The sequence below is a fragment of the Pseudorca crassidens genome, chromosome 3 (genome assembly GCF_039906515.1).
Source record: "Pseudorca crassidens isolate mPseCra1 chromosome 3, mPseCra1.hap1, whole genome shotgun sequence".
NCBI classification, from domain to species: Eukaryota; Metazoa; Chordata; class Mammalia; order Artiodactyla; family Delphinidae; genus Pseudorca; species Pseudorca crassidens.
In genome coordinates, this window is record NC_090298.1 from 115,477,624 (window position 1) to 115,505,394 (window position 27,771).

At 45.1% G+C, this 27,771-nt stretch overlaps 3 protein-coding genes across 6 annotated transcripts in view; 2 read left to right on the forward strand and 1 right to left on the reverse strand.

Moving 5' to 3' along the window:
- Positions 1–15,372, reverse strand: part of CDC25C (cell division cycle 25C) — a 29,767-nt gene extending 14,395 nt beyond the window's left edge. Inside the window, exons 1-8 of one of the 3 annotated variants that reach the window (XM_067731867.1) lie at positions 15,235–15,372; positions 8,935–9,147; positions 8,140–8,234; positions 7,385–7,430; positions 5,443–5,476; positions 5,238–5,327; positions 4,202–4,270; positions 604–762 (exon numbers count right to left, since the gene is read on the reverse strand). In XM_067731867.1, coding sequence (XP_067587968.1) covers positions 604–762; positions 4,202–4,270; positions 5,238–5,327; positions 5,443–5,476; positions 7,385–7,430; positions 8,140–8,234; positions 8,935–9,147; positions 15,235–15,242 — 714 coding nt within the window. In that variant the 5' untranslated portion in view covers positions 15,243–15,372. Of the gene's footprint in view, positions 1–603; positions 763–4,201; positions 4,271–5,237; positions 5,328–5,442; positions 5,477–7,384; positions 7,431–8,139; positions 8,235–8,934; positions 9,148–9,554; positions 9,803–15,234 lie in introns of those variants that run through there. The other 2 variants (XM_067731868.1, XM_067731870.1) reach the window with 2 other exon arrangements.
- On the forward strand, positions 10,064–13,699 carry LOC137221717 (oocyte-specific histone RNA stem-loop-binding protein 2-like). 2 transcript variants are annotated; one of them, XM_067731872.1, is made up of 7 exons: positions 10,097–10,147; positions 10,258–10,323; positions 11,155–11,250; positions 11,357–11,461; positions 12,092–12,235; positions 12,381–12,489; positions 13,342–13,699. In XM_067731872.1, exons 2-7 carry the CDS (start codon positions 10,280–10,282, stop codon positions 13,471–13,473), a joined length of 630 nt encoding a protein of 209 aa, XP_067587973.1. In that variant the 5' UTR covers positions 10,097–10,147; positions 10,258–10,279; the 3' UTR covers positions 13,474–13,699. The 2 variants fall into 2 exon arrangements, with proteins under 2 accessions (XP_067587974.1, XP_067587973.1); XM_067731873.1 differs by lacking the exon at positions 10,258–10,323 and having other exon boundaries at positions 10,064–10,147.
- On the forward strand, positions 14,274–24,747 carry FAM53C (family with sequence similarity 53 member C). Its single transcript, XM_067731871.1, has 5 exons — positions 14,274–14,752; positions 17,988–18,217; positions 18,609–18,666; positions 20,066–20,850; positions 21,779–24,747. The coding sequence occupies exons 2-5, from the start codon at positions 18,140–18,142 to the stop codon at positions 22,034–22,036; spliced, it is 1,179 nt and encodes a 392-aa protein (XP_067587972.1). The 5' UTR covers positions 14,274–14,752; positions 17,988–18,139; the 3' UTR covers positions 22,037–24,747.
- Positions 24,748–27,771: the final 3,024 nt, after the last annotated feature.

The window sequence follows — 27,771 nt, forward strand, 5'->3', positions numbered from 1 at the left end:
TGTAAAATACTTAAAAAATCATGCTAAGTATATCCCATCTATTACTATTATTCTGGAGGCATCACTTACACAAGATTACATTGATGGTGATCTACTCAAACTGCTAACGAACCTTCTCACCCAGCAGTAATAAGAGTCCCATGATGACCTGATACTCTATCAGTCAGGTAGCCCTTAGAGTATAGAGACCATGTCTTCTTGATCTCTGCAGACCTACCACATAGTACAGTGGCTGCAACATATTAGATACACAATATTATTTATTCAAGAATGAAAGAATTTAGGACTTCCCTGGTGGTCCAGTGGTTAAGAATCCACCTTCCAATGCAGGGGACGCAGGTTTGATCCCTGGTTGGAGAACTAAGATCCCACATGCCGCAGGGCAATTAAGCCCATGCACCGCAACTACAGAGCCCACATGGTCTGGAACCTGTGCACCACAACTAAAGAGAAGCCCGCGTGCCATAACTAGAAAGAAACCCACCCGCCACAATGAAAGATTCCCCATGCTGCAACTAAGACCCAACGCAGCCAAAAACTTAATTAATTAAAAAGAATGAAGGAATTTGAAAAATGCAAAAACACCATCAGAGAGTACTTTACCTTGGCCTCTTCTTGATCTTCCAGAGAAAACTCCATCAATTCATCTGAAATCTCCTCTGTCTGGTTTTCTCCTAGCTCTGGATTTTTATCTAATTTTGAAACTGTAGTAATAGGACTGTCCAGATGTTTCATTTCACTTTCCACCAAGTTTCCATTGTCCTATGAATTATATTGACAATATTAAAAACTATCCAGGACCCTTACCTTACACCATATACAGATATTAACTCAAAATGAATCAAAGACCTAAATGTAAGAGCTAAAACTATAAAACTCTTAGAAGAAAATAGGAGGAAAGCTTTACAACCTTGGATTTGGCAATGATTTCTTGGATATTACACAAAACCACAAGCAACAAAAGAAAAAATAGATAAACTGGATTTCATCAAATTAAAAACTTTTGTGCATCGAAGAATACTATCAAAAAAGTGAAAAGGCAACCCATAGGATAAAATATTTGCAAATCACATGAATACTATCAAAAAAGTGAAAAGGCAACCCATAGGATAAAATATTTGCAAATCACATATCTGATAAGGGATTAAATTCAGAATATATAAAGAACTCCCACAACTCAACAACAATAACAACAATAACAACAATAGCAACAATAACAACAGAAGGAAACAGGACTTGAATAGACATTTCTCCACAGATATACAAATGACCAATCAGCACATGAAAAGATACACAACATAACTAGTCATTAGGGAAATGCAAATCAAAACCACAATGAGATACTACTTTGTACCCATTAGGATAGCTACTATTAAACAAACAAACAAACAAAAAAACCCCAGAAAATAACAAGTGTTGGCAAGGATATGGAGAAATTGGAACCCTTGTATATTGCTGTGGGAAATGTCAAATGGTGCAGTCGCTATGGATAACGGTATGGTGGTTCCCCAAAAAAATCAAACATAGAATTACCGTATATGACCAGTAATTCCATTTCTTGGTATATACCCCAAAGAATGAAAGCAGGGGTTTGAAGATATTTTTATGCGAATGTTCACAGCAGCATTATTCACAATAGCCAAAAGGTGTAAACAACTCAAATGTCCATCAACAGATTAATGGATAAACAAAATGCAGTGTATTCATATGATAGAATATTATCCAGCCATAAAAAGGAATGAAATTCTGATGCATGCTACAATACGGATGAACCTTGAAGACATTATGCTAAGTGAGATAAGCCAGAAACAAAAGGACAAATATTATATGATTCTACTTACATGAAGTACCTAGAGTAGTCAAATTCACAGAGACAGAAAAGAGACTAGAGGTTACCAGAGGGAGAAAAGCGCAGTTATTATTTAATGGTTAGACAGCTTCTGTTTTGAAGGATGAAAAAATTCTGAAATGGATAGTGCTGATAGTTGTACAACATTGTGAACGTACTTAATGCCACTGGGTTGTACACAAAAATATGGTTTAGATGGTAAATGTTATATATATTTTACTACATTAAAAAAAATCACACACACATATACAGAAGATTATGTAGTAATTCACCATGCTCCACGTCTTCCCCTATTCCAAGGAATCAAAAATCTGAAACATGATCAGCTTCATCTACTTTGCATGGGATATGTTAAAATGGCTTTCCCAAAGTGTTGAGATTAGAATCCAAATCTCTGGAGTATCTTAAGTCCATAGTCTATTAAAAACAAGTGATGCTGTACACCTGAAACTAACACAACCTTGTAAATCAACTGTACTTCAATTTAAAAAAGAAGAAAAAATCACAACAAGTGAGTGCCTGGGTAACTTAAGACTCCAGTAGCAAAATGGACAAAGGACACAATCATTCACTAGAGAAAATATACATGGCTAATAGTCACATGAAATCATTACTAATTATTTTTAACATAAAATAAAACATTTTACCCATCTAATTAGCAATTTTTTTAAAGTGATAACAAATTATCCAAATGAGCCATGGATTGCTCCTGAAAACATAAATTCTTAGAACTTTTTTTGGAAAGGAATTTGGCAACATGTATCAAAAATCTTAAAAAGTATTTAAACCCTTTAATCCAGTAATTATGTTGTCTTGGTGCTAATCCTAAATAAATTTTTTAACATAGGCAAAAATTTGTGCTCAAGAACTTACATGATAGCATTATTTGTAAAAGCAAAATGTGGATACTCCTAAGTGTCCAACAATCGGGAAGTATTGTACGTAGGTGTTAGAATAAAAGCATCCCTTAAAAAGTAATGTTTACTAAGAGTTTTAATATTAACTTAAAATAACAGGATATGAAGTTATATATATGATATGACCTCAACTTTGTAAAACTGTACACATGGTTAAAAGATTGAAAGAAATGAGGTAAAATGTTAATAGTGGTTTTTCTCTATGAGGTAGCTATTTTCTTTTTTATATTTTCCTTTATTTATTTATTTATTTTTAACATCTTTATTGGAGTATAATTGCTTTACAATGGTGTGTTAGTTTCTGCTTTATAACAAAGTGAATCAGTTATACATATACATATGTTCCCATATCTCTTCCCTCTTGCGTCTCCCTCCCTCCCACCCTCCCTATCCCACCCCTCTAGGTGGTCATAAAGCACCGAGCTGATCTCCCTGTGCTATGCCGCTGCTTCCCACTACCCACTAGCTATCTATTTTACATTTGGTAGTGTATATATGTCCATGTCACTCTCTCACTTTGTCCCAGCTTACCCTTCCTCCTCCCTGTATCCTCAAGTCCATTCTCTAGTAGGTCTGTGTCTTTATTCCCGTCTTACCCCTAGGTACTTCATGACCTTTTTTTTTTTCTTAGATTCCATATATATGTGTTAGCGTACAGTATTGGTTTTTCTCCTTCTGACTTACTTCACTCTGTATGACAGACTCTAGGTCCATCCACGTCACTACAAATAACTCAATTTCGTTTCTTTTTATGGCTGAGTAATATTCCATTGTATATATGTGCCACATCTTCTTTATCCATTCATCTGTTGATGGACACTTAGGTTGCTTTCATGTCCTGGCTATTGTAAATAGAGCTGCAATGAACATTTTGGTACATGACTCTTTTTGAATTATGGTTTTCTCAGGGTATATGCCCAGCAGTGGGATTGCTGGGTTGTATGGTAGTTCTATTTGTAGTTTTCTAAGGAACTTCCATACTGTTCTCCATAGTGGCTGTATCAATTTACATTCCCACTATCTGTGAAAGAGTGTTCCCTTTTCTCCACACCCTCTCCAGCATTTATTGTTTGTAGATATTTTGATGATGGCCGTTCTGACTGGTGTGAGATGATATCTCATTGTAGTTTATTTTTATACCATTTTCACAATGGGCACATAGTACTTTTAAAACCAGGGAAGGGGGGGCGGAAACACTTAAAGAATAAAGGGGAAATTTTTTAAAAGGCCTAAGAATTTTTTCTTCTCCTTAAATTTAAATGAATAAAAAGATCAGAGGATATCTCCTCCCTTTCCCTGCTCAAAGGTTACTTCTCCAACCTCTTTTCTCACCCAAGTCAGCTTTGAAAAATTCAAAGGCACATGAATCCAGATCTATCATCCTCTACCCCACAATACCTCAGTTGACTCTTGAGGAAGATGTCCAGTGACTCACCAGCAGAAAAAGAGGAGACCTCAGGTTCCTGGGTACCCACCACTCCAAGGGCTTTGAAGTGCTGTTTTCCTGCATAAGAAAAACTACATTGGCTGGAGGAAGAGAAGTGTCAGCAGACCCTGCCAAAAACATTTCATCTGATGAAGCCATGAATAATCCTTACAAAACACAGTATATGTAACCAAGGTTGACCACGTACCCTGAAAATACAAATTATGGTTTGGATTTGTTATGGTGTGTAGATCTGCTCTGGAGCGTACTAATTTTATGATCACAAGCCAAATGAAGGGAGGAAAAAGGGAGCCTGACAGGGGAAGGAATGATGAGATTTTTAAAAAGTGATTATAAAGGGAGATTAGAAGGACTGTAATTCAAGAAAAAGCTGATTAGAACAGCCAAAAACATGGGCATAACTTAGGCAATGTGAGCAAAGAAGAACAGCAGCTATCTTTTATAGATACTGATCTGGTGGAAAGGATGGGAGGCAGGGAAAAGAAAAAAGATGGCTAGAAAATGGGATTAGTTGAAGGGATTAGTTAGAGAATTATCTTAGCGATTAGGTAGCTTTGGAGAGGTCAGTTTCAACTTGGAACTGAAGGATGGTCTGAGACTCAGAGGAAAAAGGACAATGACTTCCTCAGAATAGGGGCTAAGAAGCTGGGCTAAGGGGGAAATAAGAAGAAATTAAGAAACCTAGACTTGTATATGAAGCCATGCAAAGAATATGTGAACAAGTTATGTAAGTTATCCCTATCTGTTTAAAAAAGAAAAAAAGTCCTAAATTCCTTACACTGCAATCAACTGAACATGAGTAATAATGATGAACTGTTGTGGAAGATTTGGAGCTAGGATCAAACCTTAAAGGGTAAAAACAAAACAAACCATAAAGAATTTTTTTTCCATAGTGATGCAATTTGCTTGTCTAGCATACTGAGGCACAAACAGCTCTAGGTCTCATAATGATACTGATGAGTTAGTTGTTCCACTCAAAGGAAGAAAACTGCTAATGGATCTAGGTTTCCATTAAAACACTCACATTCTCTTTATTTGTGGATGAGCTACATATTGCATCTTTCTTCCTGTGGCCATGGTCCAAAGCATTCGGAGTGCTACAAAGCAGCTGTGCCTACAAGAGATTGTTTTCTGAGAACATCCAGCATCCTCAAGCCACAGGTAAGCTGGAAGCCCTCTGCTTCCCACCTGACAAACAAACTCAGACCCAAGAAAGATGAGTTACTCACTGGGCTGCATTTTACAAGGTGTTGGTGATAATTCCTGTAGATAAAAAAAACTGCCAGTCAGTTAAACCCCAAATAGGATTTGGTTATTCTTCAGTGGCTTGGGACATCCCACTTTTCCTTTCTTCCATTCTAGGAGACCTGTACCTAGTTGATATGTCTTTTCCAATAACAATATGTAGGGTGTTCTCTGTGGTAAATATCAAGACATTGAGTGACATCCTGGGGATAAGGACCTCATTTCACTGGCATAACCATATACATAGATATGCATCAAAGATGATGAGTTTGTCCTACATCTTATGCAGACACAATTTACAATTTACTAATTTTTCAGCATTGACTATTGAGAGATAATATTTATTTTTTTATGAATTTCTATCCTCCCTTTCCAGATTTTATCTAGTTTACCTGGGTTAGGACATATAAACAATTCAAAGAAAATACAGGCAATATAAAGTAAAATTTTCACATGTATTGATTAAAAATACTCATGGAAAGCCTTCCCTAGTGCATGAAAGTGGCACCTAATTCATCTGAACATCGAAGAATAATACTATAAAAAGATTAAAACAGTCAAATGGAAAATTTATGATAAATTTAAGAAGTTGAATTAAAATTACTTTTCAGTCCTGAGTACTCTGATTGAACATTTTAAGATCTCCAACACGGGACTTCCCTGGTGGTTCAGTGGTTAAGAATCCACCTGCCAATTCAGGGGACACGGGTTCGATCCCTGATCCGGGAAGATCCCACATGCTGCGGAACAACAAAGCCTGTGCGCCACAACTACTGAACCTGCACTCTAGAGCCCACGAGCCACAACTACTGAGCCTGCATGCCACAGCTACTGAAGTCCATGTGCCTAGAGCCCGTGCTCCACAACAAGAGAAGCCACCGCAATGAGAAGCTCATGCACCACAACGAAGAGTAGCCCCCGCTCGCCGCAACTAGAGAAAGCCCGCGCACAGCAACGAAGACCCAGTGCAGCCAAAAGTTAATTAATTAATAGATTAATTTTTTTAAAAAGATCTCCAACAAAGAATCTTCAACAGTAATAATAATAAACATTATAAATTGTATGGTATGCATTAGGTACACATTTTCATTTAATCCTCACAGCAGCCATTTATGTAAAGTGCTATTATTATCTCCATTATTATTATTTCTTTATTACAAATAAAGAAACTGAGGTCCCTTGAAATTAAGAAACTTGTCAGAGTCAGCTGGTGAGGTAGTAGTAAGCCACTGGAATCCAGACACTCTGATTCCAGAGCCTGCACTCTACACTTTCAACCACTAAGATATATATACTCCATCTAAGTGCAGTATACCATTCTCCTCCATTCTAAAGACAATACTGATTGTATGTGATGGTTAAAATGAATAGCCTTCATTTTCACAACACAATTTAAAATGAGCTTTTTTTTTTTTTTAAGGAATTTTGCCTTTTTTCTTTTTTTTTTCAAATTTTATTTATTTATTTATTTGTTTATTTATTTATTTATGGCTGTGTTGGCTCCTCGTTTCTGTGCGAGGGCTTTCTCTAGTTGTGGCAAGCGGGGGCCACTCTTCATCGCAGTGTGCGGGCCTCTCACTATCGCGGCCTCTCTTGCGGAGCGCACGCTCCAGACGCGCAGGCTCAGTAATTGTGGCTCACGGGGCTAGTTGCTCCGCGGCATGTGGGAACTTCCCAGACCAGGAGTCGAACCCGTGTCCCCTGCATCGGCAGGCAGATTCTCAACCACTGTGCCACCAGGGAAGCCCCACAACACAATTTAGATCTTGGAAACTTAAAAACATTTCAAGGGAAGAATCTAGGCCCCCAAGCCCACTTACATCTAAAGTGAAACATTCTCTACTCTACAGAGTCTGCATAGGATAAAATCCCCAGGCCAGTGTTGAAAAGGCTTTAGCATGGGGTTCATTTCGCAAAAGAACTTACATCCCAGGTAACTGTATTTCCTCAGGTCCTGTAGAATCCAAGTGACCTGCAATCAGATGTGAAGAGTTATTCCTGTCCATGCATTTTGTCTTTCCTTCTCATTTTCTTCATTACCAGTGAGTCATATTAATTTCAAAAGCTGGCCTTGTGAACACAAAGGCTCTTGATAGGTACCAGTTTCATGGTACAAGGTACCATGGTATAAGGTACAAGTTCATGGAAACTTAAGAATTTACATGTGTCACGGAAAGAAAAAATTCTGATTAGCAGTGCATTATGCTAAACTACAGAGATTTCTTCCATGAGTAGAAAGGAAAGCTTATCACTCAGGAAATGTGAAATCAGAACAAATACTAAAATGGTTGATTAGTAAAACACATTCCTTTGGGGTACACACCCTATAAAAACACATAAGAATTAGTTGACAAAGTATTTCTTTATGTTGGTTTCTTTGCCTCTGCTGAGATTAGACTAGGGCATAAACTTTTCATCTTTAACTACCACTTTCATTCCCACAATCAGTCAACAAAATATTCCTTCTTGTCTAACTTTCTCAATGAAAAGTGACTCCTATTGGGGTCAATTCTCTTCCCATTGGCTGAATCATTCTCCTCAAAAATCCTCTAGGTACTCAAAGAATTCCATCTTCAAAGTTCTCTATTTACTTTTACCACCTTCCATCTCTATCCTACTACTCTGTCCTCACCCCTAACAGTTATTCCTTCCCTTGAGGCTTTTACCTCCCTTTTCCCTACCAGTTTCATCAAGGTCTGAAGAAGTGGTAAACTGAGTGGCAGACATCTCCCCGCTGCTAAGATTCGAAAGATTAAGGCAACGTTTTGGGGTTTCTCTGTTGAGACATAATAATACATCAAGATTCCCATTAGGTTGTAATATCCTTAAAAGGCAAAGATCACATTATCCTCTTCATTTGAAACACCCCTCAATGACTATCACATAATCTGAGCAGTGTCCAAATAAAGCTAATTGTTTTTTGGAAGTATTTCAGATTAGGCTGAGAAAAATCTCCCACCTTTTCTCTACTCTAATAATCTGTACCTCATTTTCTCCTCACCAACATATTGAGACAAGGGAATTTTTAAAAATTGGCTGAGGTGGGTCTTGACCACACATCTTTTGCCCTGAGCAACATAACAACACAGATTTGATTTCTCCCTGGAGTCTCCAGTACTTCTCTGATCTGTGATTCTCCAACTTTGTTGATTAGCTGACGCATGAGGGCATAGCATGACCAGAATTTGAAGTACAGTAACAGTAACGTTAACAGTAGTACTAATAAGTGGAAACTCATATAATGCAATAAAGTTTTCAAAGACTTTTCCCAGACATCACATCATTTGATTCTCACAAGATCCTAGTAAGATATTATGTCACAGCAAAGAAGCCTGAGACTCAAAACGGTCACATGGCTAGTCAAGGGCAGAGCTAAGACTTAAACCCTGATCTCTGAGCCAGGATAATTTTTAAAAACCCAAAAACTGTTTAGAAGAGCAAAGGAGATAAGGTGTGAAAAGAAAAAGTGGATTTACCCAGACAAAATGCTTAGGTTTGCAGAATCACCAAAAAGTTTCTTCTCCACTGGGGTTCTAGGGATATCTGAACTGATGGAAAAGGAAGTATCTCTCTCCAGGAGCAGGTTTAATATCTTCCTCTGATTGGACCTAAAACTAGGTCCTGAGTCAGGGCTTCCCTCCTCTCTTGTAGATGAAAAGAATTCTGCAGACATGGTCTCCGAGTTCTCACTAAGAAAAAATAAAACGTAGCTAAGAGAGGGAGAACGCCATCTACACAGGTACATCACAGATGGTCTAGCTGTCAGAACCTCCTCCACCCTTTCCAGCAGCGACCAAGCGGATCAATATTAAGGAGGGGGCATTCCTAAACGGTGAACCACATCTTGGCTTGAAGATTAAATAGCACTTGCCGAAGCGGCTTGGCCTTTCCAGCGGAACCTGAACTAACCGAAAGGCAACCTCAGGACCTTAAAGATGGAATGAAAAGAGGACCTGGACTTGTTAGGATCCACATAGCTCGTGACTCCTGACAGGAAGGAACTCGGGTCTCCTAACTCGCGATAATGCCTGTTTTGTCCCCCTAACCTCTGTTTGCGAGGCCCGTGATTCCAAGGAGGACACAGCTCTGGGCTTACCTCAGGTTTGAGTCTGAGACTTGCCTTCAGGAGGAAGAGAAGTAGGCAGGGAATCACACACAAGCGAAGACTCTAGCAGAATTCAAGGAAATCTGGGGAAAAGAGGCGATTTAACCAGACGACAGCTATGCCTCTCGAACAGATAGGCTGGAGTTTGCCTTCTCCGCTTCTCTCACCGGACTGTCGAAGTTACAGCCTCAGAGCAAGATCAACAGCCATAGGTCTTGACCATTCAAACCTTCCGCCCGCCCAATAACCTATCCCGCTCGCCTCTAAGCTGCGCCAGCCAATCTCCGCGCACCCGCCTAGACAACCCCGCCCCCCCACACCTCGGCCAATCGTTTGCCTCGTACAGCACCCGGGGGCGTGAACTGTTCCGGAAGGAGCGAGATTTGCCCCGCCCCGCAGCCCAGCGGGCTGCCGACTGGCCCACCAGCTTTCGGCAAGACCCGAGTTAAACCCCGCCCCACAGGGAGTTTGGCGCCTCATTGGCTCTCCCTCTGGCCTATCACCACACCCTTTCTGAGCTCCCCTTTCCTTCAGCCCCTCCAACCCCGGGACATTTAAATTGCTAGCGACGACCACTCCCTAGGGTAATACCTGGAGAAATTAATTTAGGTGGGAGGGTGCTTTAAACGTTTTTTGTTTTTGGTTTTTTCCCTTGCTTTTTTCTCGTATCGTTACGTGGACCTTTCCCTCTTAGTTTTGCTAGCCTTCCCCTGTAGATGGAACATTTGCCGCCCGTGTGGCAGATGTTGCGGCGAGACAGGTGCGTGTATTTATGATGAGTAGCACTGGCCCCTTCCAAGAGCTTTCCTGGGTCGGTGTCCCTTTTAAGCGCGCAGCATCTGAGACGCTAGGTTATATGCGGTAAAGGGAATTCCTTTTCAAGGAAAGTAGGAGAGTTGAATCATCTCTTGGCGTAATCCTTATCACAGTCCAGAGGATACCAAACTTTGGTTGTTTATGGAAATTTGAACATTGACTAGGTGATACTAAGAATTTATTCTTAATGTTGGGGATTTGCTTTTAAATAATCCTGTGGGAGTGGTGGTGAGTATAGGTGAAACAAGATTGGCCGTGAGTATTGGGTGATGGGTAGCTAGGGGGTACATGATATCAGTGCTCTCAAAGTTTTATCCGCATACTAATCACCTGCGGATCTTGTTAAAATACATATTCTGATTCAGTAGATCTGGGTAAGAATTCAAGATTCTGAACGTCTAACAAGCTCCCAGCTGATGCTAATGCAGCTGGTACTGGGACCATACTTTGAGTTGCAGGAGATTACGCTGTTCTCTTTGTATATTTGAAATTTTCCATAAAAATGTTTAAAACAACCTTGGAAGCTCTTTAAAATACATGTTCCCAAAGTGATAATTCAGTAGGTCTAGAGTAGGGCTCAGGAATTATCAAGGCCCCCAGGTGCTACCCAGACAGATGGCTTGCAGACCACACTTTGAGAAACGAATTAGAAATGCAGCCTTAATCTTTGAGAGACAGTAAGTGAGAAATACAACCTTTATCTGGTGTCAGGATCTTGGTAGTGGTAGTGGCTGAGAGTAGCTGGGTTTTATCCTAATACCCTTTTCATCTGTAGAATCTGCTTCCCCAGAAAGGAGGTGCGTGAAGAGCCTTTATCCTCTAGGATAGAGATGGTGAGTGTGGGAGTCAGTACAGAGCCCTGCCATGCCAGGTGAGTTTGACAATCAGGCTGGGGATTAACGGAATGTGGGAAGAGTTGGTTTCCGCTTTGATGACCATCATCACACTTCATGGGACGACTGTCTATTTCCTCACAGGTGGGAGGTAGAGACAGATGCAATTGTCCTACAGCGGCGGCAAAAGCAGATAGATTATGGCAAGCGCACACCTGGTTACCAGTGCTTTCTGCAGCAGGTCCCCAAGTGAGTGCAGTTGTGGGTAGTTACAACAAGAGTGTCAACCACGTGGCTTTTGTTCACTATCAGATGATGGAAAGATACTAGAATCTGAATGCTGCCACAAAGTTGTAGCATTACTAAAATAAATTATCCAGCAGTCTAGCCCCCCAGATAAGTTTCCAAGTGTTTTTTTTTCAAATGGAACAAGTTATACGTGGGCCATAAGACTTTTTAAAGCTCTATCCATGTTTGCTAATGAAAAATTTTTTTCTTCCATCCATTTTCACCTCATGCCTCCATCTGACTTGGCTTATTACAACATACTTGCCTAATTACATGTAAGCTTACATGCATACATACAAACTAATGTATGAAAAGGTAGAATGTACTTTAAAGAGACGTCAAATATTTTCTTTTATATCTCTCTTGACTTCTGAGGGAGTTGGAATATCTAATTTACCCTTCCCAGAAGAAAGAATATTAGGGAATTGGGAATTTTGATGTTTAATCTAATTTAAAGATTTTCTTTGGATTGTGGGCATTGATCTTACCTCATTATCAGAGAATCCCTAATGAGTCTCCTAATTCATCATGATAAGCAGTGAGCTGTGCCCCTTCACCTTGACCTCAGTCTGACATATATGTTGTTGCCAGGGCACAGCGACAGCCAGGACTTCACCCTCAAACACCAAACAAGAACAGGAGGTACAGCCGTCGCTCCTGGGATGCCCAGATCAGGCAGTGGAGAAGAGCCCTACATTCCTGGGACCCCCCCAGCCAGCCTCTGCAGGCTGAGGGGTGTGTGCACTACTATTCCTTGTTCCTTCCCTGAGTGGTGGACTAAGCCCTACCTCTCCCCACTTTGCAGAGGTTTAGCTTTCACTGGCTGAAAAGGGAGAGTCTGAATGAGCTGCACGTTCCTCTGACTCTGCTGCCTTCTTAGGTGGGGAATGGACAATCTCTTAGAGCCAATGGATTCTACCCCTTTGGATGACTGGCTCAAGACCCTGGAACCCTCAGAGAATCTGGATGGAGAACAGAAGGGAGCCCAGGTAGTATCCTCTGCTAAAACCCACTGGAGCAGGGTCAGAGATGGGATCTGGCCCAAGAGGTCACAGTTATGATGGGGTTCAAGGTAGTAGCCCAAGAACAAAAGAAGGGAAATGGGACAGAAAGAAAAAATTGCAGGACGTGAGTAAAAAACCTTGAACCAAAAGTGGCATAAAGAAATCTAGTTATAGTTAGTAATGGGGGACAGGTTGGGCTGCACTGGGGGCGCTGTTTTATACGTGATGAAATGGGTGTCATCTTCCTTTGAAAGGAGACATGAAACCTGAGTTGCAGGGTTTAGTTGTTTTAAGTGTCTCAGTTTCTTTCAGTGTTTTCCAAATGCGCCAATGCTAACTTAACTTCTTATTCTCAATCACTTAACTTTAGTAAGCATGGTATTTTGTTATTAAATAAAAAGGGTGATCACCAAGTGGTGAAGACCAAGGGCTTTAGAACCTCAGACTGCTTTTTTTTAACTTTTTATTTTATATTGGAGTATAGTTGGTTAACAATGTTATGAGTCAGATTGCTTTTTAATACTGCTTTTGTCCACCACACGGGCAGTCACTTAACCTCTCCTGCTGTTTAATCCAACAAATAAGGAGATTTTGTCTCATTTGATGATTGTAAACAAAAATGAGAATACATATTTAAAGTATGCAGCACGGTGCCTGGCACGTAAGTGCTCCATAGCAGCAATTATTGGAAACCATGTCTCCTACACTTCACGGCCCCTGTCCCTTCTTTTGCCAAGGGGAGATGTGCAGGGCAAACAAATGTGCAGTGTATCTCCCATCCCCCCCCCCCCCATTTTCTTGATACTACCTCACTTTCCCTCTACTCTTCTTTTCCAGTTTGCAGGTTTGGTGGCTCCTGTCTCCTCCCTTCCCTGGTTCTGTGAGGAAGATCCCCACCACTGGCTCTACCTTCTAGCCGATCACAATTACTTATCTGTCCCAGACTTGAGTGGGACACAAAATATTTAGGGAAAACATATCTTTCACGGGACTCGTTGCTGAATGTAATAGTGAAGATTACTTGCACTACTTCTACTTAACAATCGATTAAAAAAGATCTAAAACTCTGTCCTACAAAGAGATCATAACACGAAGGCATTGTTTAAAACCTCTCCTCTTCCCATATTTTACCCTCTCTCTAAACCTTCTTTGCTGGCTGAGACTCAAATTTACATAAGAGCCAGAAACCACCTAGCTGTTCCACAACCTCTTCACGTGCTAACGGCTACATTCAGCCTCTTCAAAAAGGACTTAAACTTTGGCTGAGGTGGGAGGTGGTGGTAGTGGTGGAAATTTAATAAAAGGTGGTTTCCTCTTCCTGAAGAGGAAGTATAGCGCCATCAACATCTTTTCCCCAGCTGCTTGTTTCCTCCCTCCCTTTTTGTCTTAAGGAAAGTGGTCCAGCTGTAACCACCGAACTCCCCCCTCCCCCACGCAAGCAACTGAACCACCTATGATGTCATAATCACAATCCCATTACCTCATCCTGCTGGGGTGGGGGGGGCGTAGAGGGAGGAGAAGGAGTGAACCGCCCTGGGCCCTCGTCAGATTTACGGTGTTTTGGGTGACGGCTAATTACAGAACCAAGTGGGAACGGCCCCGCAACCGTTGTAAATCCTGGGTTTATAACGTTCGAGCCCATCCGGCAGCTGGAAGAGGGGCTCCCGGGACTCAGAGCAGGCCCTAATCGGCGCTTGGACTACACTTCCCAGAAACCTTCACGCCGCGGACGGGTCCTCTGCTGGGGGAAGGGGGATTCCTTCAGAGTGGCGGCCTTAGAGGGTAGGAGAGCAGGTGAGAGGAATCCTGGCTAATTCCGTTACGCGCCGGAACCGAGTTGGGGGCTGTACAGGGGCCGATGTGGTAACAGAGGGCAGGGGCGATGTCTTTGTTTACCTTCGACCGACACGGCCTCCCCCGGGGGTTCTGAGATTTGCCTCCAACTGGGCCAGTCCACCTTCTGCAATATTTTGCAGGGGGTGACTCGCTAGGGAGGAAACCACCCTCATCGCTAAATTAAAGAGCCGGGCGTCTTCCTGACTGTGCTCTCCAAGAAAGACTTTGCGAGAGAAACGACGCGGGTCTCGAGCCTCCGCGGACGGTTCAGGGGCGTTCTGCGAACCGGAGCGATCTCTCCACTCTCCTCAGGGGCCCGTTGGTTCGGGCCGGCGCCTTTTAAGGGCACCGTGGGGCGAACCGAGCGCTCAGAGCTGCTCCGGCCGCGGCCCTGGGAGCAGGAGGAGCCGCGGTAGGTGGCGGAGGGCAGGTGGCGCTGGGGCCTCGGGGCGGGCACCTAGACCGTCCCTCCCTCCTTCCCTCTTTCCCCTCCCCCAGCCCGTCCACCCTCGAGGCACGGCCTCGCTGGCCGCCTCCGCTGGGAGAGCACGGGACCTGGTGGGGGAGGGGGTGGCGGAGCGCTAAGTCCCAGACCCTCTCCATACCCTGCGTCCTGAGTTCGCTTCCCGCGGCCAGATGATGGAAGCTGATTGGGAAGAGACGAGCGACAGCCCCCCGCAAGCGTGCCCCGGCGCCCCCCGCCCCCCGGGGGCCAGCGGACGCCCCATGCCCCACCCCGCGGGGACAGGCAGGGCAACCAAGGGAGAGGTTGAAGATTGGAGGGGGGGGCTAGCCTTTTGCTTCTTCAGTGGGGTGGGGGGAGGGGTGATCCCCACTTGTCAGCCCTATCCCCTCAGTGCCATATGGAGGAAGAGCAGTCAGGTCCCCACATACCTGTTCATGTACCTTCATGCCTCCCTCATGTTTTCTTTCAGTCTCCCCCAGAGCTGTGGGACTGGGACCTGGGGGGAAGGTCCCCAGGGGTTTGTGACTCTCCTCTCCCTTGGCCTGACTTGATCCTAGGTTATCGAGGTTTCAGCACAACCTCAGCATCCCTGAAACCGTAATGTCAGGGGTTACTGCCACCCAGTGGGGTGGGGGTCCAGCCTTTATTTGCCGGGGGGGTGGTGCTGATGGTGGAGAGAAAGCCTGGATTGAGAGTTGGGCCTGGTGGGGTTTGGGGGAGGGCCTAGCGGCCTGCTGCTCTGTGTAGGGCTGAGCCCCCGTGCCAGTTGTTAAGCTGAGAAGTTTTAACTTGCTTAGTGAACGTTCAGGGCTGTCTCTGCCCCTCAGATACACAAAATGGAAGGGGAAGGAAGGCGGCAAGAGAGGGCTTCTTATACTTTTTCCTCTGCCTGCTTGAGAAAGAGGAGGCCCCTCGCGGAGCTGGTTTGCCTTCTTTTGTGTCCTGGTTTGATTCCTTATGGCTTCCGTTCTGTTCCCCCTCTCAGCCTGGCCTGTTTTAGGAAACTCAGACTGAGAGTATCAGTTGCGTGGTGGTAGCTGCATTGTTCCAATTACCGCCGTTTGTGGCCACATCCCAACAATTAAAATGCAGAAAAACACAAAATCACTCTCTTCACTTGATCCCAGAGAGGGCTGGAAGTTTGCTGTTTGGCCAGATGCCTCATGAAAAGCTTTGAAAGAGTTTGCTTCACTCCCTGCTCCTCATGGCTGGTCAGCCTGAGGCCTGGGATCTCTGAGGGTAAAAGCCTACAGTTAGGTTCCCTCTCTGGTTGATCTTTGAGGGCAGAGTTAAGAAACCAAGAGCAGAAGTGATATAAGCTTTAGCTTCTCCTACAAGAACAGGGGAAGCAGCTGAAGGGAGCATTCAGGAAGCTGGAACTTTGTTCAAGGTGGTAATGATGATTATGCATGAAAATGTTATTTAACTATAGTGATGATTGACTTCTACAACGTTTTTCCCTGAACTCCAAGTACGCCGAGGTGTATTTCTTTGCTTTTCCTTGTGGCCTGCCTCCCTCTGAGGTGGGAATTGGGTAGAGAGGATCCCCTCTTTTTTTTTTTGCTAAGGTAGAAAGTTATCTGCCCTCAAGGTCAAGCCTTTTGGGCTTCTCTTGGTATGCAGGTGAGGGAGGTTGATATCCAGCCAAATAGATGAACGCAATTGCCTTCTTCATCCTAATATTATCACTTGTGGCATTCTGAGGCTTTGTAGAGCAACGAATAGGAGGGGTGAGAAATGGCAGTCTTTGTGAACTCCTGATTTGTACAGGGCAGGTGGTATACTTTTTACATTTTGATATTTGTGTTATGTTGTCCCAGTGACATATATATTTTTTAATAAATTATTTATTATTTATTTTTGGCTGCGTTGGGTCTTTGTTGCTGCGCGCGGGCTTTTCTCTAGTTGCAGCGAGTGGGGGCTACTCTTCGTTGCCGTGCGCAGGCTTCTCATTGCGGTGGCTTCTCTTGTTGCGGATCTCTGGCTCTAGGTGCGCGGGCTTCAGTAGTTGTGGCTCGTAGGCTCTAGAGCGCAGGCTCAGTAGTTGTGGTGCACGGGCTTAGTTGCTCCGCGGCATGTGGGATCCTCCCGGAACAGGGCTCGAACCCGTGTCCCCTGCAGGTAGATTCTTAACCACTGCGCCACCAGGGAAGCCCCCAGTGACATATTAAGATTATTCTGCCCATTTTTCCTATGGGTAAACTGAGGCAAAGAAAAGTTTGATGATTTGCCAAGACCATCACACCAAATCGGATCTAGATTTGATTTCTTGATAGTTCTCTCTGCTAGCAAATGCTACTTCCACTGTCTGGTGTGCTGTTTGCCTGCTGGTCATTTCTGGGAATAGGCAGAACAGTATGGAAATATTAGGTTAACTTCCCCTCCTCCCTTGAGCGAGGCCCCTCAGGCAATTTTGTGGGCTTGAAGCCTGTCCTCTGATAGAAATAGTTTGCTTCTACTATAATTGACCATGAGAAGGAGTCTTGATTAATTGTATTCATGGTCTTTGAGTCAAATCAGGCTAAAAACTTAGTCAAATGAAGTCAGAGTTGTTGTTTTTAAACTCTATAGAGTTGAAATGTAAATGGAATTACCTCGGTAGCATTTCCTTATCCTCTTATAAGAGAATATGTACAGTATCTGTTGGAGAACAATAATATAATATCAGCTGTTCAGGCTAAAGGAGAACATAATACCTTGTTTATTCTGATTGGTTTGAAGCAGAAAGTCATTCCTACAACCACTGTACCGTTCTGTTCCCTATTACTCTTTCTGTAGTTTAGGAAAAGGTTACCTCTCTTTGCTTATGACTGGAAGATAAAGAAAATATTGGACTAATCAGGATGGAAATAACAATTTGGGCATCTCTCTCATTTGAGCTATTTTCTAAGTGGTGCTAGTATTCTGGGTAGGCAGAGCAGAGCATGAACCAGGTTAGGAGTGGCAAATAGGTTTCAACTTGCTTGCCAACTCCATTTCATTTTACTGGTTATCCGGAGTGTCAGGTTGAGAATGTTTCTGAGGCTATGTTTAGGCTTAGCAGGAAAAAGCTGTGATCAATTAATGATGTCTGCCAGAGGCCTGACATAGGGATGCTGTGGTATGTGTGCCATACATTTTCCATCTCTGGACTAGATACATCTCTAATATCACTTGGGGCTGGTCCCTCTGTAATTGGCAGACTCAGCAGGCATGACTGGAGAGGGAAGTCCCAATGGTGCTAGAATGGTGCTGCAGTGGCAGAAGACGGCTCACGAGTGAGGTCTGGAAGAACAACAGGGAAGACATCCATCATTTGCTCCAAAGTGTGCAAGTCAGATTCCGGGGAGAATCATGATAACCCTGATCACTGAGCAGCTACAGAAGCAGACTCTGGATGAGCTGAAATGCACACGCTTCAGCATCAGTCTGGTAAAAGACCAGTCTTCCTGCTTCTCTACGACCCCCTCCCCCTTTTTTCGGAGGCTGTTTGTTGTTACTACTTCACCCTTGTCCTGTGCTGTGTGAATCATGGTACTTGTATTGCAAGAGCCCACTAAAGGCTCAAAACCCAGCCCAAAAGGAAGGGGGCAGGGATTTTCTTCACTGTTATAAAAGGGACACCAAAATTTGGGTGGAAAAGGGTTTGAGATACTGGAAGACGTGGATTATTTTACTCACTAACTTTGGGAGGACAAGAAGAAGAGAACACTTAGGAGTTCCTAACATCCCTGTAGCCCATGAATTGCAGGGGTGAGCTGAAGAGGGCTTCCTGGAACTCTGTTCTGATCCTGAATCATGATGGATATTTTCTGTCTCTTAGCCTTTGCCTGATCATGTAGACATCTCCAACTGTGGGAATCCTTTCCAGCTTGTGTCTGGTAAGACATGATGTGTATATTTGTGTGTATGCCCATGCCTCTATCCACGCATTTCTTTCATTGGTTTTCAGTAACCAGGACTAGCTAGCCTGCATCCACAATTTTCTTGCCAGGGTCACCTTCTGAGATTGGCGCTTGTCTCCATTTTACTGCACCAGCATGGAAGTTACTTGTTTAGTTTGGTCTTATTCTAGTCTTGTAGGAACTTTTTTTTTTTTTTTTTTTTTTGCGGTACGCGGGCCTCTTACTGTTGTGGCCTCTCCCGTTGCGGAGCACAGGCTCCGGACGCGCAGGCTCAGCGGCCATGGCTCACGGGCCTAGCCACTCCACGGCATGTGGGATCCTCCCGGACCGGGGCACGAACCCGTGTCCCCTGCGTCAGCAGACAGACTCTCAACCACTGCACCACCAGGGTAGCCCCTGTAGGAACTTTTATAATCTAATTTTTTGTGTAGGCAGTACATTCCCATTTCCAAAATTTTTAAACAGCAAAAACATTATACTGAAAAAAGTCCCCCTTCCTCTCCTCTCTCCTCTGCACCCAGCTCCCATCACCTCCCTAAAAGTAACTACTGTTATTAGTTTCTTGTCTATCCAACCAGAGTTTCTTTATACAGATAGAAGCAAATATAAATGTAAATGTTTTTATTCCCATGCTTTTAACACAAAAGGTTGCATTCTGTATATTTGGCACTTTTTTTTTTTAAACTAATCATAATATGGCTAGAAGATCTTTCCCTATAAGTATGTTCCTTGTGGGTGGCGAGACACAAAGGAACACGAGCAGTCTTAGGGTTTTTCCCAAGCATGGGTTCCATTGGCAAAGGCCTTCCCCACCCTACTTGCCCTCCCTAGAAATACAAATGATCTCTTACCTGCTTGATCACCTACCTCCTGTCTTGGTGCTTTGACACATAGGAAAGGGAAAGGCTAAGGACGGAGAGCATAGGCCTGCTTTTCACAACTCCGGGCTGGGGGATGCGGGAGCAAAGTAGAGCTCGGTGGAGTAGAGTGAGGGATGAGCATGGCTCTCACACGTTCGCTTCTCTTGACTCATTCCACCTTTGACGGGGAGCAGCAGGCAGTATATGAGACTATATTTTAAGTTTCAGGTGGTTCCTCATACTGGAGGCAATATAGTATGCTGGTTAAAAGGCAGCTTTAGCATCAGACAAATCTGGTTTTGAACCCTGCTTTTGGTCATTTGATTCCTGCATGACTTTTGGCAAGTTACTGGACTTCTCTCATCTGTGAAATGGGGGTAGTAATAATAGTACCTAACTCATGAAGTTTTTGGGAAACCTCACATAAAGTGCTCATCACATTGTATGGCACATAGTAAGCTCTTAAAAATATATTAGCTATCATTAATATTATTTTTATTATGAATGCCTTCCAGAAGGTGCTTCCTGGAGGGGCCTGCCCCACTGTTCCTGTGCTGAGTTCCAGGACAGCCTCAATCTCAGCTACCACCCCTCAGGCTTGAGCCTGCACCTCAGACCACCTAGCCCAGGAAATTCCCCACAGGAGCAGCCCCTCTCCCAAGTCCTAAGCCCTGAGCCTCCAGACCCAGAAAAGCTTCCTGTGCCCCCTGCCCCTCCATCTAAGAGGCACTGCCGCTCACTCTCAGTGCCCGTGGACCTGTCTCGCTGGCAGCCGGTGTGGCGGCCCGCCCCCTCCAAGCTGTGGACTCCCATCAAGCACCGGGGCAGTGGTGGAGGGGGTGGGCCGCAGGTGCCTCACCAGAGCCCCCCAAAGCGGGTCTCCAGCCTCAGGTTCCTCCAAGCTCCCAGTGCCTCTTCTCAATGTGCCCCACCCCACAGACCCTACAGCCCCCCTTTCTTCAGCCTGGCCCTGGCCCAAGATTCTTCTCGTCCCTCTGCCACCTCCCCCCAAAGTGGCTCCTGGGAGAGTGATGCTGAGTCCCTGTCACCTTGGCCACCCCAGCGTCGCTTCTCCCTGTCACCCAGCCTGGGCCCACAGGCAAGCCGCTTCTTGCCCTCTGCCCGGAGCTCCCCCGCATCCTCCCCAGAGCTGCCCTGGAGACCTCGAGGCCTGCGCAATCTTCCCCGAAGCCGCTCACAGCCTTGTGATCTTGATGCCCGCAAAGCTGGAGTCAAACGGCGCCACGAGGAGGACCCTCGGCGGCTGCGGCCTTCCTTGGACTTTGACAAGATGAATCAGGTGGGACCAATAGGACTAGGGAAGCTTGGATGGGAGTAGGGGGACTGTTCCATTTGCACCTGTGAGTTGTCCTCTAGCTCCAGGCCCTCCTGGCAGGGCCTCCCTTGGAGCTCCTTTCTGTCTGAGCTTTTGCTGAGAGTGATCTACCATCCCGATTTGCCCAGGATTATTCTGGTTTTATCATTGAAAGTCCCATGTCCTGTGAAATTTCTCAGTCCTGAGGGTTCCAGAGAAACTTGGGGTGAGACCCATGTTAAACCTTCCAACAGAGATCCCAGATTGTCCTGCTAGAGACACTTTCCGTCCTCTCTGAGAATGCATGAGCCACAAAAGCCCCATCATCAGTGCCCCACCCCTCCTCATGCAAGGCTGGTTTTGTCACTTGCCCTTTACTGCTTCATGTGGGTCTGTAAGGGCTTAAGCAAAACAGGCTCTGCATCATTCATCTGCTCAACAAATGGTTTTTTGACTTCCCAGTGTGAGTGCAGTTGTTGTAGGCAGTTGCCCACTTTTTTCATATTCTTCCTTCCAGACCACTGGGTCATAAAACTTTCTGAGGACTTATTCATAGAGTCATTCATTCAACCAGTCAGCAAGCAGTGTTGGATGCCTACTATGTACCAGGCTCTGACTAGGCACTGGCAATACAGGAGTGAGACAAGCAGACAGTATTCCTGTCCATATGAAGTTTATAAACATGCTTCTAATCTTGAATCTGATCGAAACTATGGGCACTTTCCTCAAAGAAATGTGCACATACACTGAATTTTCAAAATTTTATCAGGGAGTTCACGACCTCACCCTAACAGAAAGGACTCCTGCTTTCAAGGATAACTAAGAGAGGGGTACTTTGAAATCCAACTTGGGCCAGGGTTCTCTGGGAAATTATCATCTTTCTTTGCCTTAATTTTGTTTGTTTGTTTGACAGAAACCATACTCAGGAGGTCTCTGTCTCCAAGAAACAGCCCGGGAAGGCAGCAGTATCTCTCCACCGTGGTTCATGGCCTGTAGCCCCTCACACCTCTCTGCTTCCTGCAGCCCCATTGGGGATTCCTCCCAGGTGCTGAGTGAAAGCGAAGAGGAGGAGGAGGGGTCCGTGCGGTGGGGCCGGCAGGCGCTGAGCAAGCGGACATTGTGCCAGCAGGACTTTGGGGACCTGGACTTGAATCTCATTGAGGAGAACTAAAACTGAGAGGCTACTTCCTGGGGCCACACAGACTGACTCTCTTATGGCTACTAACAAGTGTCGAGGTCCCAAGGCCGGGGGCCCAGCCTGGGAATGGGGGTGAGTGGAGGGCTCCGACTCAGGGCAGCCGGAAATCTTCTCACTCCAGGAAGCTCGACCATGCCGAGAGACTGGCTGGGACAAGATAAACGGAGCTGGTGGCGGGAGGGACAGCCCCAGAGCAGGCCCTTACCATGGCGGCCCTGAGTGTGAGTATCCCTGCCACCGAGAAAGCAATGGGCAGGGAAGGAAGGGGTCTCCTGACCCCAGCTCGGGGAATTTCACTAGCCCCTTTGCTTCAAAGGGCACTTGTGTCTTAGAATTTGGCCAGGGTGGGGGGTTCATTCAGCCTCCTCTGAGAAATTGTGTGAGAGTGTGTGCGTGCATGAGAGTGCTCGAGGAAAGGTGTGTTTGGGTAGCCTTAGGGAAGGAAGGCAGTTGCTCCTTAACGGCAGAGCACCATGGATCTTGGGTTTTTATGGGATAGCAGGCTTGTTCAAGGAGTCAAGGTTCTAAGGAGCTCTGGAACCAGGCTCGTAATCCATTAGCACCAATGGCTCTGCAGAGGATTCTGTTTTGGGGTACAGCAGGGTCTTTTAAGTGCTGTGACCTCAGCTAATGGTCTTTCCCTCAGGCCCACACCTCCCATAGATAGATCTAGTATTGGCTGGAGAGGACTCTCCACACTGATTCTGAGCTGGCCTTTTTTCTCGCCAGATTGCCTAGGCTGTGTACAACCTGCCTGTCTCACTCTCTAAGTAGATGCAGGCATATGTGGGCAAGTGAGGCAGGGCTGAAGGGCTCCATCTCTTTTTTTCCCTCCCTACTGATGGGACCTTTTCCCCCTTACCCTCTGCCCTTCGAGGGTCAAGAACAAGGAAGGAAGGCCCTATATTGAGGCTGACCTGCAACAGAAGTAGTGTTCAGTCCCCAGCAGGCACCCCAGCACTAACTTTAGAGAAACCTATTGTTAAAAGATCCAGGCCCAGCCTCTTTTCTGACCTGCTTGAGAAAGAGGAAGGGGATGTCAGCATATACTAGTTTGCTTGTCTTCCACTCCTGCTAGGAAATGTTTGTCTCTAATTGGTCCTTAGAGACCTCAGGGAGGTTGAGGCTCACCGAAGGACTGGCTGAGGATGTGTAAAGCAAAGACTTTGAGAAGCAGCTGGGAGTTTGTTGTTGGATTGAATTTCTTTTTTTGTTTCACAGCCACAACTTGAGCCTGGGCAATGGGTCTCAGTGGCCATGGTGGTGGGTTTAAGGACTGCAGAAGCCCTGTAAGGCTGGCTCCAGTAGAGATGCCTACTGAAGCTGCTGCCACAATAGCTTGTGAGGCTTTGTCCAGCTTTGCTTAGACCCTGCGGTACCAAATTGGACCTGCCCTTCCTGTTTATTGGGAGAAGGGCATTTTTCCAGGGTTTTGAAGGAACCAGTTGCTCATGTTAGGGAAGAAGACCAAAGTCTGTGTGTTTTCTTCCTCGTGGAATTGAACCTGTCATTTTCTGGGTCTGCCACATGTTGGATAGGAGCATCAGTGAGGCCCTAGCCTCCTTGCCTCCACTCCAGAGGAGGTGGCTGTTTCTTTTTCAGCCTCCAGCCCTCAGAGGTTCTACCCTTCCAGGGCTCCTTCACTTCTCCTGCTAGTTACCAAATGTTACCAGTGAGCTACTAGGTCTGTAGGGGCTTGAGAGAGAGGCTTTCTGGAGAATCTAAGGAAACCATGAGCCCAGGAGTTGCCCATCCTTGGTTTCATCCCTCCCCTGGCTCTTTTCCCTCTTTAGGCCATAATTTCCCTGGTGCCAGCTTCTTTTCCTCCTGGGGCATCCTCATCCCTGGGCTCTCTGCTACACAGGGGCTGTGCCAGCTTACAATAGGCCACTGGTAATGCCAGTGGGGTCTCTGCAGACCCAAAGCTTAAGAAGTGAGGGCAATAATTCTGCCTCCACCCTGAGTTCCCCAAAGCTCTAGGGCACCATCCTTAGGGGAGAAGATCTGTAGATGCCATATATGAATTCCATTACTTTAAGATCTGGAAAGTTAAACTAGCTGGAGCGATCATCTTGCTTCCCAATCTAAGTACCTGTGGCCCTGGGACAAGCCTTTTCGAGAAGTGGTTTATTTTGCTTTACACAGTAGATCTGTTCCAACAGTTCTGTGTAAACCAAATGCTGTTTTCCAATGCATTTGGACTGCTGACCATTTAAAAGCAGCCTGTGATTGCTTCTTTTGTAAAGCAAGCAACCTCCCTCTACTTTAGCTGTTTTGACTCTTTGGATTTTCACATATTGGGCTTACCCAGAGTGGAGCACACCTCTGCCGGGCTGTGGTTGACCCTGGGTAGACATCTGCATCTGTGTTGTGTGTGTGGTGTGGCTGACCAGTAGGTGAGTATTCCTGCGTGTGTGAGTGAAGCCACTCCCAGGCTGGTGCTCTCCTCCTGTGCCCGGTGACTGCCCAGTGGCAGCTCCAGCTGCCCTTCACTCCCACCTGCTGCCAAAGTCCCTGTGCTAATGGGATTACAAATACAAAAAGTGGAAAAAAATTTTTTCGTAAACTTTGTTTTATATTTTAAAAAAATCCATAAGTCTGTGTATGTTAAAAATGAGGTCCTGCCTCTGTGGCTGTGTTTGAAAAAATAAAGTTTTATTAGAATAATCCATTTTCCCAAGCAACCTTGTGTACTACAGTGTCTTCTTCCTCTCTTCACAAAGAAAGGCAAGGAGGAAGCGGGGAGAAGGCCGCCTAACTGTTCCAGCCCCTTCTTCTATGACATGGCTGGGCCTTTGTCCCTTGAGGGCAGTATTTGGTCGCTGGGCCCTTTGCGCCACAGTAGTTATATCCTATGCCCAGCTTCTGTTAAGGCCTTGGTTATTTCTGGCAGTCTGATTTGATCTCTTGTTTCCCTGGTACTTATACCTATCTCCTCTTCCCTCCTGCCACTCACTTCCAGCAGGGTGAAGTCAAGTATTAATACATTCTTGCTCCCTGAGAAATGCTTGATGGTACAGTTAGAAACTTGTCTAGATTGGTTTGTAGACTTTGGGAAGTGGGGAGAAGGCATGATAGGAGCCTTGACCAGGAATGTCTTTTCAGAGTTTTCACATGTTCTGTCCTGGAGAGATGGAGATAAAGTCATCAGAATTCAGATTCCAAAGACCTAGGCAATTTCTCCATCCTGAAAATACTGATTTTGGAAAATTATCCTAGCAGCAGAGCTTCTCTTTTGCTCTAGAAGGTGGTATTTTCCCTAATGCTTCAATGTGGAATGTTCATTTGCTGAAAGAAGCTGTATGGCTCGCTCTCTCTCTCTCTTTAGACATTTCTATTCCATCCTTTCTTCTCCCTATGTTAGCATTCTTCCAATGTGTGTGGGTGAAATATAGTTGCTTAGAGAGCCAGGCAGGAGCCTCTTGTCCCTAAGGCATAGCCTTTCTTTTACCAGTTGTGGTGCTGACTTGCCAGGCAGCAAGAAGAGTCAAGTTGCTTAGCCTCCAACCCAGTTTCCTGCTTCAAATTGGTGGCACTCATCAATGAATACCAATGAAGTGTGCAAGAGGACAGGATTGGCTTGATTACCTGGAGCAGGAACTTTGAGGGGATGAAAAAAACACTCTAAAAAGAGTGGGAGTTGTCACCTGCCCTGGAAACAAAGGAAGAAGGGCTTTGAGGGGGTAGGACAATAGCATGTGGTTAAAGAATCTCAGAATTATAGATTCGTTCTTTCTTCAGAACTGCTGTTTTGTTTCACCTACTGTTTGAGCAGGGGTAAAGCCTGAACATCTAAAATTACTTCCCTCTGCTTTTTTTCCTTTCTGTTCAGTTTTTTTGTTGGGTTTTTCTACTGTTTATTTTCTGTGAAGGCAAATGTGATTTTATTTTCCATTCCTGAAGTATAGGAAAGAATATAAACTTCATGAGGGCAAAGGTTTTGTTTTTATTCAGTGTTGTGTCCCAACACTTTGAAGTTACTGGCATATGAAAACTATCTGCCATATTTGTTGAATTAATTTTTTTACCTTTGCCTTCCCATCCCTGGGCTTAGGCACATTTCTGTGTCAGTGCTGTGAGAAGCCAGCTTTGGACAGTGGGACAGTAATTAGAGCTCCATATGGGAGAAAATCCCAGCAGTGAATTTTAATGGAAAAGCTGCAAGGCAGCTAGGTCATGTATGGATTCACCCCTGTTTCTCTCCTACCAACTACAATTTTTGGGCTGTGTGCTTTAAGAGGTGTCTCTTGGTGCAGAAGAACATTGAGTCAGGCCTCAGGTTAGCTATGGGAAATGGAAGTTATAATGAATAGAGAGAAAAAAATCCAAGGAAAAGTTTCCTTGGTGCTCCACAGGGTTAGTTCTAGAGTGAATTCCCTGGATGTTGTACTTTGACTGAAGTCAATAATTGGTACCTCCCTATTGCCCCCAACTTTTGCTAGAAGACAAGTAGGTCAAGGGTAAAGAAGGCTATGGACAGATTTCTGGGTAGGCACATAAGTCTTGAAAAAACTCTACTTCTCTTAACTGTCTGTAGGTCAGAGCAGTGAAAAAAAATGGGCACTTTTACGGTAGTAATCATGCATTAATACTGGACCTTTTTCTGGTTTATATGTTTCCACATATACTCTGCATCCATAAGGCCATGGAACTTGTGCTAGTCTCTAACATGACCAACGTTAATGACTTAGGTTTCTCATTGCCCAGTGTGAATAAAAATCTAGGCAAAAAAATCTCTGTATCTCCCCTTCTCTACAGCCCCTTTTCTAACAGGAGTATCAATCTTCCACGCCTGTGAATTCAGATAGGAGTGGTGAGGTTTTCTTTGTCCCCAGCCCCACTACTTCCATGGTAAGATGTATATACTTCTGGTCTCTTTCCAATTCCCCTGAAAGTTGAATTGAGAAACACCTGGACTTCATAACGTTGGCTGATTTGGAAGGGGAAGAAGCTCCATGGGGTTATGTCAAAATACTGAGATGTTGGAAGCATGCTGGCCTTCAGCCAATGTAAAGGGTGGCATTATTACATACAATGGGTGTGTGACACATTGGTCAATTGGAAAGGAACCTATGAAGTATTGGTAATATAGAATGGGATGGTACCATGTTATGGACCAGTGAGAAGAAAGATAATTGTGTCCCATGGACCAATGGGAAGAAAGTTTCCTAAAAGATAATGACAGGAGGGGTAGTGCCTATTTTCAAGTTCGGAAATCAATGGGGTATTGGGGCACTAACTTTTTAGCTCAAAATATCAACTCTCTAGGTAATTTGCCCCTCAGGCCCCCAGTCCAGTAAAAGTCTTTGGTGTCCGAGGAGGGTAAGCCAAAGCCTTCTCAGATAAAGGGGCCCCGTGAAGGAAATATGGCACCAGGATGGTGCCACGGGGGACTGAAGGACCCGCCCACTTCCCCACCCCGGCCGAAACTGCAATTCCCCTCCCTGCCGCAGGGGGCACTGCAGGCCCCGGGGAGGTTGGGGAGGAGCGCTGCGAGGGGCCCGGAGCTGCCGTCCCGCTCCGGAGCGCGGGGGGCGCTGTGCGGGGCCCGGGTTGCAGCTCCGCTCCCGGCCACGGGGGGCGCTGCGCGGCGCCGGTGGTTGGTGGTGGCTGTTTGGGGGGGGGGAGCCGCGGCCGCGGGTGGTGCGGAGGGAGGCCTTGCGGGCGGATCGGGAGCTCGGCGGCGGAGGTGGTGGGAGGCGGCGGGC